Raw genomic sequence first — 13,334 nt, 5'->3', positions numbered from 1 at the left:
TTAAGAATTCAACTGTAATCAACTGATATAAACTTACGCATAACTGTTTTTACAAAAAGATGCAAAAAGTTGAAACTTTGGATCATGTGCAGGGCAACTGGGCCCATTTGAGTCTAGTTGAGAGTATATATGCAGGATACAGTTTTGATTTTGTAGGATTATGATGGGATTAACATGTTTGCATACATTTAAAAGTCAAACGATTTCATATAAATGTATTCACTGACAATCTCACTATTTTACATGATATCAGGCAGAGTGATTTGCCATTCATTAATTCCTTTTCCATAACTGCCATGCTTCTCTGGGTCACAGGGGGGCTGGAGCCTAGCATAGCTGCCTCCAGGCAAGAGGCAGGGCACACCTTGGACAGGTTGCCAGTCCATCACAGAGACAAACAACGTTCCACATGCACACTCATTCCTATGGTCTATTTAGATTCACAAATCGATCTAATATGTATGTTTTTGGACTATAGAAATAAGACGGAGTACACGTGGAGACCATGTAAAAAAAAAAGGCCTCAGCCGAGATTCAAACGAGGAACCTTCATGCTGTGAAGCGACAGGGTTAACCAGAGGAGTAATCATCCTTGAGGTTTTTATTTGTCCTTGATTAACATGTTTCTTTTAGGTCGATCTGATCAAACATCATACAACAAATGTCACAGGTCTAAGCAGATGTAAAGCCCCATCCTGATGAATTAGCATGAATCTGAGTCACAGACTAAATAGGTCTCCAACAAACTGGGCTGAACTACAGAAAAGGACCAGTCCCTACTGCTAAATTTGTAAAGCACTTTGTGGCTTTAAATGCTGTTAAGCTTATTGAGCATTCTTTGGACACCTTTTAAGTCTGAACAGTTTTGTCTTTGTTGATACACTTGAAATATTAAACATGCTTGTGTCTTTATATTATTCAAATGTGCTAAATGTGTAACTCCAGTTAAATCCCACGAGCTTCATCTGTTAATGCAGCAGAATATTTTTGATTTCTAACCTGCTGAGGATGTCAGCTGTTTTTTTAAAATTTATTATCATTATTTTTTTGGAGGGGTTATGCCTTTAATGGACTAGGACAGTTTAGGAGAGACAGGAAGCAGGGGGCAGAGAGAGGGGGAACAACAGGCAGCAAAGGGCCGCCCGATGCAGGACTCGAACTGGGGCCAGCTGCAGTGAGGACTGTAGCCTGTGTACATGGGGTGCCTGCTCAACCCACTACGCCACGGACCACCCCAGGCCTCCTTTTTTTTACCTGTTGCTGCACACACAATGTTGTGCCTGTTTTAGATTTAGATTTAATACGGCTAGTGTTAGTTATAACATCTGAAATCATTTAAGTTAGTGGCCCAAAACCGCATTTGGTGCACAAATTCTTAAATACCACAAAGTCAATAACAGTTTGGCTTTACTCATCACGTATCTTGTTGTATGAAAAATCTAGACTCAGATAAAGCAGCCTGAAGGAAGCTGATCAGACATCACTCATAAAACCACACACACGTATGCTCACACAAATATTACAGATAAGATGCATTCCAGGCTCTAGCTGCCAAGCAGCAAACCCCTGAAATTCTTGTCAACACGGGGCCATGATGTTGTCCAGAATTTTCATCCAGCAGCTCCCAAACCAAGCAGAGCTGGCTGTGTTTGTTTGTGATTCTGCTCCAGCCGGGCTTCCCGTAGCTCTGTGGTGTCAACCTGCCCACCTTCCTCCCGTCAGCCCCGTGGAACACAGCCCTGCTGCCACAGTGCACAAGCACCCCAGAGACTAAGGTTACCTCATGGACCGACTGAAGTGTTTGCTGTTTCCCACATTGTTGGAATTCAACACCAGCCTGTTCACTGGTCCACATGTAGCTCCTCTTTCTTTCTTTCGCACTCTCTTTATATAGTATGTGTACCCAGCATTCCCACTATGTACTGTGGCACCAGTAAATTGTTGTGATTACAGTTGACATACCCACCATTTATGCCCTTATGTCATACATCAGTCTATCTTTTGTATCTTACATTTTGTGCTCAGATCAAAGTGGTCAATGGGGTTTTTTTAGCCTTTATTACAAAAACAGTTAGGGGAGCAACTGCATAACTATCGTCTTCAGTTCCTTTTTGGGTTGTAAGTGAAGCAGAGCTGAAAAAAAGAAGCCACTTGTGATATATCCCAACATACAGGAACATAAATCTTAAGTGTAGAAGCCAAATATTCAGCAATGTTTTGAAACTCACTAGAAATATACTGTGTTCACAAATATCCAAAATAATGAGCTGAGAAACCAATATCTCTTTACCTTTTACAGTAAACTGAATGTCAAGAACAAATAAGCTCGAAGCAGTACTATCTATATCCTCACTGTGGCATTTGCTTTTTTTTTCTCTTTTTTTCCTCTCCATGTGAGGCAGTATACCTGCATGGGGGACATAATTCATGTGCTTTATTTGGCATCTGACAATAAATCATACAGAGAATCAAAGGAAATAATATACATCTCAAGGAAAATGTTAACAAGATGATGAGGCGCATGCAAAATGAGAATCTCTTCTTTATCCGCTTTGTCTTTTTTCTTTTTTTTTTCCACTTCCTTCCCTCGGTACAGCCAGATGGCAAAGCTCCAGCTCTGCAGTCCTCTTCATACACTCATCATATTTGATGGGCATCCTGCTGCCGAGTTTCAAGGAGGCCATGTGTTTACGAAATGACACTCGTGACAAAAGAAAACTTCTATTTAGCAAGCTGAGTCTTGGACGGGGTGCGCGGGGGGGTACAGCAGCGTGTGTGGATTTGTGTTTGTGGGGATGTACAGTATGCTGTGCTTACATTATGAGCAAGGCAGTGGGAGAAGGATAATATGATGTGTGTGTGTGTGTGTGTGTGCGTATATGTGTTCATACCAATAACATCCATATAGTATCAGTTTCACTCTCTTATCATGGTGGATGCTGACTGTCTTTCAATCACATCCTGTCTCTCTGTAAGTTTTTTTTTAAAGCTAAGTCACAGTACATTTTATTATTATTATCATAATTTTTTTTTTCTACTTCAAGACAGAATTTTTTTTTCACATTGATAGCATGAATATTATACATTGTGGGCCTCTTCTGCTGATGGATTTAAACACTTAAGAGGCCAAACCTTTTCTTTAAAAAAAAAAAAAAGAAAAGAATCATCTGTTGTACAATTGCAACTGAAACAGGTTTTATGTTGGTTGTTCTTTTGTTCTCAATATGCTATCATCTTTTCCTAATATTGTCTTTGTCTTCAATGGTGAGGAATTCCCATCAAAGTTTTCCCCTTCTCTTAATACTTTAGGGAATTTTCAAACGTCGGGATGTATGGCTGTAATGCCCCAAGATTTGTTCTCCCTGAAAGAAATGATAGAGTAAGAATATATTAACTACAGAGCAACCTGGCTTTATGGGGTCTACATTTACTTTTACTTCATTTTAGGTTTACCAATATGCTATGCATAAATATAATATATATATGTATATAAATCAATATATGCTTTGCAGCATTCCTTTTATTTAAAATTTAAAGCCATGTTCATGCATTAAAAAGCAATTTCATGTTTTTGACTGCAGGGTTTAGATGCAAATCCATGGGGCATTACGTTAAAAACCATAAACATCATAAATTAGGAAATAGAAATTAAAAATGGAAGCAAAAATGAAGACGTTTAACTGGTCATTAATAACTGAATGCTCTCTCATTTGTTGATGTGATAAACAAAAACTGTATTCAAGAAAGAAGACAAAAATGGCAAGTGTAATGAAAAATAAAACCCGTTTAAAGCAAATTATTTTTATTCACACAAATTTAATAAGATATATAACAACCGTTTGGTCCATAAATATTTAAGGGGAAATAGTTTCTATACACCATCTTTATCAAGAAACAGGGGAAACATGGACAATCTTGATAGAACACTTACTGTACTCAACTATTAACACGAAGATCAATATATAAGGTTCTTGGATTACCCAACTATATCTGAAAGAGTGCACAAATGCTTTCTATGACATCGCTGCCCCCTTTTAAACAGGATACACCATAAAAAGATCTTCGGAAATAAGATGCAAAACAGTACAAAACTAGTGAGGCGCCAAAAAGGATGTGAATCAGTTAACAAAGAACACATATATCCTGAATTTCACAAACTTTCTCCCAAGTTATAGCATAAGGCACATAGTAGAACTGAGTTAGGCATCTACTTCATTAAGTAGATCAAGAGTACCACTTTGTTCTACGATAGAACAAATTGTGACGCTCACAATGAAATGTATCAACTCCGTTGAAGATTCGCTCGCCCTTTCTTTTCGCTCTCTGTCTTTCAGCCAGAAGAAACATGTTTTTTGGTCTGTTCAGTGGCAAGTGTCAGTAAAGAAAGTGTAAATATGGCCAAACAGGAGAACACATGGACAATGATTTCCCACTGGCTGGCTCTCACGACTCCACCCATCCGAGCTCATTTCACTTCGTCAGCTCCCACAGTTTAGTCTTAAGCGTCGCAACCCCTTCATTTTTTTCACCCCTGCTCTTTTTTTTCTTCCCTTTTTAAAATCACATCATTACCCTGAGCAACATGATAAGAACAATAATGCACTTTTCTCTGGGCAGTATGTTGTCACTGTGCAATTGAGTTTAGCTGTGGATCTATGGATAGGTTGACAAGGCTTTGTCTTTCCGACTATGGTTGATCTATGAGGCCTACAAGTCCAAAAAGAAAAAAGTGCTTTGTCATGAAGACAATAGATTACAACAGTGCCCATAAACTGCTCTCCAATCTGAATTTCCCTTGCTGACTTTTAACTTTTAAGCAAACAATTTCTATCATTGTGACTGCATTACATGTTGAACAGTTACCACTGTACAGATTGTGGGATTTGCTTCGTTCTCTGTATCACAGTTAGGTTGTGAATCAAGACAAAATATGTGTGGTTCCCGCTTCTATCTGCAATGTGAGCTGCAACTCCTAGGTGCTTTGAAATGTAATTTAGACGTTTAACATGTAGCTCTGTGAGATATTTCAATGTCTAATTCCATTAAACTCAGCCTTCTAGACCGAAACATTCAGAAATAATTAAAGCCTGTTTTCTGGGTTTACCCATATACAGAACATTCTACAAGTTTATTTTTCCAAATTATTCCAGAAAAGAAAAAAGGAAAAAAATTTAATTGGATAGTCGAACACAGTGCATTCATATACAGGTTTCTGGTATTATTTTAAAATTTTACCAATTAACCGTAAATTAGGAAGGGTTTAGCTGACCATATTTCAATACAAATGTACAAATGAATTCAAATCAGGCAAAAAGTCTAGTTTTCCGGAAAAACTTCAGGTTTAGTGTTTTTTTTTCTCCAATGAATTGTGGAATCCAAGACAATTTTCTAATTCCTTCAACTCCAAGAGTGTCCAAGAATCCAAAAATCAATTGCTGCACGTGTCATGCAGTTTCAAATGCTACACATTCTAATGATTTCCTTCTGTTTTAAAGTGGTCGCTGCTGTTGCTGCTCTTGTTCTTCCCGTTTGCGTGCACAGTACAGCACTTTCTGTTCCGAGGAGCTGTCTCTGCTTGATTTTAAAGGTGTCACTTAAAAAAATAAAATGTAAATTGAGGAGAGAAACTAAAAGGAAATTGAAAATAAAAATAAAATGAAAATCAGATAGAATAACAATCAGTTTGCTAGAAATAGCTCGTTTAGAAAAGGTTTGTCAAGGTAGTTTGCGAAGGGCTCCCCGAATCATGGCTGTCCAAACTAGAGGTGACGGAGGTCACTACAGTGATAGAGGGGTTTGTCAGGTCTGTTAGTGTGGCCGCGCTGGAGGGGGGGGTCAGGGCCCCACTGTCGGATGAGGGCGGAGGGAGTGAGGTGCCATCAGCCTTATCAACACCTCCATTCTCCTGTCGCAAAACGTTCCTTCTGAATTTGGCTCTTGCGTTTTGGAACCAAACCTGCAAACCAATCCCAGTGTGGCTTTTACTTTTAGTGTTTAAGTAAGATTAATTTTTAAAAAAGAAAGTATCAAATCATTACAGTTGATTACAAATCAAATTATCATCACTGCCTTGAATAAAGAAATCTTTATAATACGATCATTTTCATACATTATTTTGAGCTTAAGGGGCAGGTAACAAAGAACCATTTAGCTCCTGAACACTGAATACAAAGATGTGGATTTTAATAGCAAATCAAAACAAAATCCTGTCCTTGTTTATATTTTTGGAATGCAAGAGTTGAATTACATCTCTTTCTGTTCAGAAAATTAAACGACATGTGCACTCTCATTATTAATAATATGAGCAACAGTTTTAAACTGACATTCGCACGCTTAATATCTACTTTTCTTCTTTTTTTTCTAAAAAAAAAAAGAAATGAAAAAACAAAAACATTTAAGAGTCTACAAATTTCAGGTCAAGACCCCTGGATGTACATCTAATGACTACATGGACCAACAAAACAAATCAAAACTAAAAAGGTGACATTAATGGTGTGAAATGAGGGGAACATGGATGAGACATGAGGTGCACACATATATGTGGGGGAGATCACTAAAGTAAGAGGAGCGGCTCTCTGCTTACCTGTAGAACTCTCTTAGTGAGGCCTGTTTTCTGGGCCAGCTGCTTTAAGTCCTTGGCATCTGGGTTGTGGTTGATGGCAAAGTAGGATTTCATTGTCCGCAGCTGATGGTGCTTGAAGGAGGTCCGCATGCGTTTGGTCTTCTGCGTTGGAGGGTAGGCCTGCTGGTCGCGGTCCAGGTGGTCAGTGTCGTTTTCGTTACAGCCTGCGGACAGAGCAAAGAGCAGAACACCGGGTCGGCTCAAATTCTGAGAGGGAAGGGATTTAGGTTCCAGAAAAACTTGTCCTCTGCATCCAAATTTGGATTTCACCGCGCTCAAGACGCTTCTCGAGTGTGGATCTTATATGTGGACGCCACTGTTGTCCGTTGCGGAAGTTTGGAATATTTGCCGGCTTACAATCGAGATATGCTACAGTGACAGAAAATTACTCAACTGAATTAGATCAAAATATTAACCCCAATACGTGCACCCTGCAATTAAAAGTCGTGGTTGCCCTTTGCTTTTGATCTAATCCATGTTTGTATTTTTAAAACAAAAAGCAAACTGGTGAATTCTAACCGTACGCTGGGGCCGAGCTCAATTATTTCAGCTTGTGTTCGCAAAGACTAATAGGCCTAATGGGCCCCATTTGTCAGTGGCTTTGTGTGCAAAACACTTTAAATGGATTCCCTAAATTAAATGTGTGCCAGACTAAACGGCACAGGGATGCTCCAACATTTATCACTGCAAGTGAAGTTTTCTTCTCTCCAACTGGGATGTTTTCATAAACTTTGACTGGTGTTACAGAGAAATGTCCATTTGGTGATTTCAAACAAAAACAAAACACAGCATGGACAATATCCTTGATGCAAAATAATAATCCAGTCTTGATTTGTTTTAAAATAAAAAAAATATATATATATTTCCCAACGCATAGCGTGTGATTTCCTCTGTCGTTTTGCTGCAAAGGCACAGAAGTTCCAGCCAGATATTAATACCCAGCACCTCTAAGTCATATGAAATGTTTTATTAATATTCTTGTCTCCTTGTAACTCAGATGCTGACACGTTGTATTTCTGAGTGGCTCATGAAATTTCAAATGAAATATACAAACACTTCATGATAAGCATGGAGTGCAAACGCTCCAACAAGTTAATTAACAGAGCTGGGAAGCTAAAAGAGTTTATATATCGGGTATAACAGGCTTTGAATTTGCTCTGTTATGTTACAGTGTGAGAGTGGTGCAAAGAGCTTCCTTTTGAATACACCATGAACATAACACCCACTGACATCTTATGTCTGTTTTTCTGTTCCAGTCTTCACTGGTTTGTGTTTCACTTAGTATCACCCACTAGGGGTCTCCATATCCATACAAGACCAAAGTTGACTGAGTGGTGGGGAATACACAGTAGGCCCACACCTTTCCCTGGTGGAAAAAAACATGAATGTTCTGATTAAAGCAGAAACAAATCCTAAAACAAAACCTCTCCCCGTTTGTCATGAATATGAGTCTCCTGATCTGACAGGAAGAGATATTACTATGAACAGTTTGATACTGTAATGGGAAATGGAGTGTGCTCGTAATTCCACAGCCCAACAGAGGAAAGAGAGCACTTTGGAGAAGGAAAAAAAAATAGAAGTCTGTTTCAATTGCTTCAATTAAAATTATTTACAATTTCCATTTACAATTTAGAGTTTTAGCTTATGGCCTTATTTGAATCTTACTGATCAAATTAGATTAGTCATATAAAAACATCCATCTTACACACATGTATATATATATATATTTATATATATACACATTTATATATATACATATAGTCCTGCCAGTCTATTGTGTTATTTTTAAATAGTCCAAATGAAAACATAATATTCCCACAAGGACCTTTACACTGTCTGCAGTGCTTAATAATGAGTTAAGGTGGACATCATTTAGCTGTATTTCCTCCCTTTTCTTTCCAGGGGATTTAGCATTGTTTGTGGTTTTTTTTACCTGTTGTGATTTCTTTTCTTTACGCTTTGGTGGGTAAGGATATACTGCTATTATTGAAAAAAAAAAAAAGGAAAATCACCGGATTACAATGGTTTTCCTATTAGGGTTTCAATGAGAACTTTAGGATTTGCATAATCCCTCGCAATTGTGTCTGGGACGGCAAACTAAAGTTCTTTCAACCGGAGCGCCGCGACTGTACCGCGTTGTGTTTCCAGCCCCCGGCCTCTCTCCCTGCAGCAGGCCCCTCTGCACGGAGCTGCTGTGTCCCTGAGAACTGTGCTGACCGACCGCTCAGGAGGCCAGGGATTCCAACGTCACCTTCAATTAACAAAGAACAATTAACGCGCAGATTACCCCTATTCCTCCCTATTCAGCAGGAACAGAGGGAAACTTGGCGCACAATGACAAACTTTCTCAACCGCGCACTAATTCGCAGAAAGCGACAACAAAATGGGGACGCTGCAGGGAAGGTTGGGGGGGGAGTGGGTTTGTAACATCCCAGCGACCCAATGCAAGATTGTGGACGAAACCTACATCTTACACCACCTCAGCGTACGCAGGGCGAGTCCTACGCTTTTTTTTTTTTTTGTTCTGCCGACCAAGAAAAAAATACACAAGCAAAACTCCGTTTTTACGCAGCTATCTCAAACTGCATTTACCTACTGACATTCTGCAGGTTTATTATGACCTCAATTCGTTGTAATTATAATAGTCGATGATCGGGTTGACGGTGAGGTCAAACTTCGATCACACGGTGCGTAAAAGATGCGTGAACAGAAAGCTGCAGATCAATTAACCCGCGGCCGCGGCGACGTTCGGCTACATTTTAAAGCGTTTTTCATTAAAGACGTGTTCACTTGAAACGTGAAAGAAAGAGCATTGGATGTGGAAGCTGAGGACTCTGAGGGAACTGGCTGGATTGAAAGAAAAGGGGGTCTTCGTGCGAAACGGAAGCTAGATGCCCCCCCCCCCAAAAAAAAAAAAAAAAAAAAATCAACATAAATAAGATAATTACCAGCAATGTCTATTAATTTATTTAGGTTTAATTTGGATGATTTATGCAGCTGACTTTTTTTTTTTAAGTTGAATGAAATGAACAAAACAACGCCTCCACACAGCAAAAATCCATGGACCACTTCAATTTTAGTGAAGAATCCAGAGTTTAAAATGCTGCCTCATTGTGATTCAAGTGGCTCCTGATGTGTATAACGTAGGTGAAGTGCATCGTGTTCATTTAACATAATTATCATTATTTTTTATTTTATTTTGGAGATGATTGCACACGCCACTTCGGTGTGTCCTTAGCTCGGATCTCACTGTACTCTACTCTGCTGTTGGGCCAGACCACGCGCGATAAAGGTCAGCCAGCTTCATGACGTTTTGCACCAAAACTAAAAAAAAAAATGATTTACAAAAAAATGAGAGCGTTTATCTGTTGTTGGCTCGATGTGTTCTCCGCTCCAAGCAGCGTGCCGTCTCACCTGTGTTGTAGCTGGGTATATCTATCCCCATGGCCGGGCTCTTCCTCTTGCGCGGCCTCCCCTTCTGGGCCGTGCCGGTGCCGTTGAAGTATGGCAGAGAGAGGCCGCCGCCCTTGGCCGCCAGCTCGGCGAAGTTGAGCTGGGGGTGGTAGTCCGGTCCCTGCACCAGCGTCTCGAAGTGGAGCCGGCAGTACACCAGGCTGTCCTTCATGCCAAAGTGGTCGCCCGTGGTCAGGGTCTTGTTGCAAGTGGTGCACGTGAAGCAGCTCAGGTGGTACACGGAGTCCCGCGCTCGCATCACCATCTCTGTGGCGGATATCCCGAGGTGGCAGCGCGCGCACCTCTGCACGGAGAACCTTCTGGAACAGACACATCGTCAAGATTCCTCATACGTAAAAAAAAACAAAAAAAAAAACAAACAAGGTTGACCAACACAAAAGACGGAACCGCGGAGCAAGTTTACCAAATCATGACCTGCACTGTCACAAAGGCTTACCGACGACCATGCTTTCTTTTGGGTAGGAGTATAAGGTGTGTGTGTGAATTAAATACATTTTACAATATATGTACCCATTAGATTTCAGTATATAACAGTATTTTATGCTGCCCTTTGTTAATAGCCACACCTGGAAATGGATGCATGCGTGTATGTACGAACGTCATCTCTTTTAAATGAGCAAAAAAAGTAACTCCACATCTCAATAATTAAACTTGCAACTGCCAATTAGCTGTCAATTAGCCTCGTGTCTGGCATGCAACAAAAAGAGGAGTTCGGGTAGGCTACAGGATCCAGCTAACTCTCACCATTAGAAAGCTGTATGGTTTTTTTTCTCTCTCTCTTTATTTTTACAACAAGCAGTTCAATCTTTGTGAAAATCTTTGTGACAGACCTCCCAACAGCGTGCTGGCAAATACCACAAACAGATTACTTTTGAGATAAAAGATTACTTTTCGACCAGAACAACAAAAGAACGGGGGGAGTGGGGGAGAGGGGGTGACTCATGCATTAACTTCATGTGGTTTGTATTACACTCCTTACACAGCCTTCCACCTGAGCCACCGTCGAATGAGCTGCACTTTTAGCACCAGAACTTATTCCCAATAACACCGCGTCGCCCATCTGTGGGACCCCCTTTTATGTCACTCAGAATGAGGCCTGCACCAGACTGGTGAGTCGAGGCTATCAACATAACTGCCCAAATTCTCCTTCAAGAGTTTCAAATAATCCAGTGTGATAAAGAAGCCTCTTGCTAAATGAGTTGGTGGGTTAACGGGACCGCGAGCGCACAAAAAAAAGAAAAAAGAAAAAAAGAAAGACAATAAAATAGTGAATGTGTTGATATTATTTTTCCTTACCTGTAGTAATCCTCCTTGCAATAGATGCTCCCATCCTTGGCAAAACACGTTAGCTCAGACTCCAAAGCGAGTTTACATTCACAGCATTTGAGACACCGCAGGTGCCACTGCTTGTCCACAGCCAGGAGGTAGTATCTATCCGAAATCTTGCCGCCACAGCCGGCGCACAGAGCAGGCTTCTCCGGGCTCATGGAAGGCATGGTCTGGCACAGAGAAGGAGGGGGAAAGACAGCTTATGGCAACCGCTTCCTTCAAACGACTGCTTACAAGGCAATACGTGAAGAGATAGTCAAACAACAAGGATTTAGGGAGCTTTCTCGGCTGGTAATGCTTTTGACTACCATCAACTTGTGAGATACAAGAGGCTTGTCGTGCCTTTGGGCCCCAATGAGGGAAATAATGGGATAAAAGTGGCTGGGAAACGAACTGAATACCGAGGAGTATGTGTTTGTACTGCTAACTTCAAATGGTAGTAGTTTAATCCCTCCTTTTATTTGTGATCCAAAGCACACACTGTAACAGTTGGTGCAACAATAATAATAATAATTAGAATAAATATTACAACATTTATTCTAATAATAATAATAATAATAGTAATAATTTGATATCAGCTTACTGTTTGAAATACAACTGGGGAAAATGTTTAACAATTCATTTGATCACACTTCTTTGACCATGCATTTAGCTGCATTTAAGTGTCATGCTTTCAGCCATTATTCCAGCTGCTGGTAAAATAAGCCAACACTTAAAAACACTGATGCGAATTCCACTCTCAGGCAGATTATTATTTTTGGATGCGGATAAAATGCTCCACACTCCTGCCTACTGGAACACCTCCACGTTAACCGTACCACAGTCGACCTCGGTGCGATAACGAGGAGTAAAATAAAAATGGGGTTTTGTTTTTCGAAATGTCTAAATTCTTTCAACATGAATTTTCAATCGCACACCGACCTGTATGGCTCTTACCGACTCTCTCCCGTTGAGCTGCATGCCCTTCGCCAGGCGCGACTCCGTTTTCGACCTCCTCTCCATCTCCTCCATGATTCCTTGGATGTGATCCCCGGAGATCCCGTGGAAAAGCATGGCTCCCGGTCCTGGACGCAACGTGCAACTGCCTGCCTCTGTCTTGCAGCCCACAACTTCCATATACTGTACCGCAGCGCTGCGCCCCGTTCTCTCAGCGCATCCAAATGGGCTCCGAGGCTCTAGGAGAGTCACACAAAAAGAACCAAAAAAAAAAAACAAAAAAAAAAAACAAACGACACAACCCCGGAGAGTCAGACCACCTCCTCGACAAGGCGAAAACTGGAAAAAAACTACAGCATGGGGTGGGACAAGGAGGAGTGGTGGCCGCTGCTCAAGTTCTCTTTTTGCCCCGTTTCCCGTGAGTGTCTCTCCTCCAGGAGAAGGGGAAAAAAAAGTTTTTTTAAAAAGTAGATAGTCCAAATGATGCGACAAACCGGTGTTTGGAGGTGACGGCGGTCGTGGGGAGGGAGGAGGGGAGGGGAGGGGGGGCTGCACTGTGAACACTCGCCCAAAAAAAAAAAAAAAAAAGATAATAATGACACAAAGTTTTTGTTGCTTCTTTTTTTTTGCTGAATTCTCTCTCCTGATTTCCCAGTCAGGGGGTTCCTCAGTGCTCGGAGGTCAGGTTGGGACTGCCTTGGATTTGAGAACCGTGTCCTATTTGTGAAGAGAGCAGAGCCGGCCCAGTCTGAATAATTTGGTAGGAGGAGTTCCTCTCACTCTCCCTCTCCTCTCACTCCGCGCCTGTCTCTCTCCCTCTCTCTCGGCATCGCCGCTGATTTTTCTATTCACCAACAAAGAGCTGTCACTCTCCCCCTCAACAAACTACAGATTCTGCCCCGCGCGAGAGGACGACCACTTTACGGTGGAGACGTTTTCATTACTTCTGCTCTCCCATTTAAAGGGGAGGAAG

General features: G+C 41.0%; 1 protein-coding gene across 3 annotated transcripts; it reads right to left on the bottom strand.

Moving 5' to 3' along the window:
• Positions 1–2,250: 2,250 nt before the first annotated feature.
• Positions 2,251–13,041, bottom strand: lhx9 (LIM homeobox 9). 3 transcript variants are annotated; one of them, XM_075484421.1, is made up of 5 exons: positions 12,362–12,623; positions 11,393–11,595; positions 10,037–10,395; positions 6,584–6,786; positions 2,251–3,362 (listed from the first exon to the last, which is right to left on the bottom strand). In XM_075484421.1, the coding sequence occupies exons 1-5, from the start codon at positions 12,539–12,541 to the stop codon at positions 3,306–3,308; spliced, it is 1,002 nt and encodes a 333-aa protein (XP_075340536.1). In that variant the 5' UTR covers positions 12,542–12,623; the 3' UTR covers positions 2,251–3,305. The 3 variants fall into 3 exon arrangements, with proteins under 3 accessions (XP_075340536.1, XP_075340534.1, XP_075340533.1); XM_075484419.1 differs by lacking the exon at positions 2,251–3,362 and adding an exon at positions 3,821–5,956 and having other exon boundaries at positions 12,362–13,041; XM_075484418.1 differs by lacking the exon at positions 2,251–3,362 and adding an exon at positions 3,821–5,956 and having other exon boundaries at positions 10,037–10,392.
• Positions 13,042–13,334: the final 293 nt, after the last annotated feature.

Source organism: Odontesthes bonariensis, chromosome 15 (genome assembly GCF_027942865.1).
Source record: "Odontesthes bonariensis isolate fOdoBon6 chromosome 15, fOdoBon6.hap1, whole genome shotgun sequence".
In the NCBI taxonomy this organism is placed as follows: domain Eukaryota; kingdom Metazoa; phylum Chordata; class Actinopteri; order Atheriniformes; family Atherinopsidae; genus Odontesthes; species Odontesthes bonariensis.
This window is presented reverse-complemented; position numbering and strand designations above follow the sequence as displayed.

Coding starts and splice junctions, on each gene's coding strand:
- lhx9 (XM_075484419.1), bottom strand. CDS start 12,541: ATGGAAGTTGTGGGCTGCAAGACAGAGGCAGGCAGTTGCACGTTGCGT. Junction 10,396..11,392: donor TGCAAGGAGGATTACTACAG/GTAAGGAAAAAT, acceptor TGTCTGTTCCAG/AAGGTTCTCCGTGCAGAGGT. Junction 5,957..6,583: donor TCACTAAGAGAGTTCTACAG/GTAAGCAGAGAG, acceptor ATTGGTTTGCAG/GTTTGGTTCCAAAACGCAAG.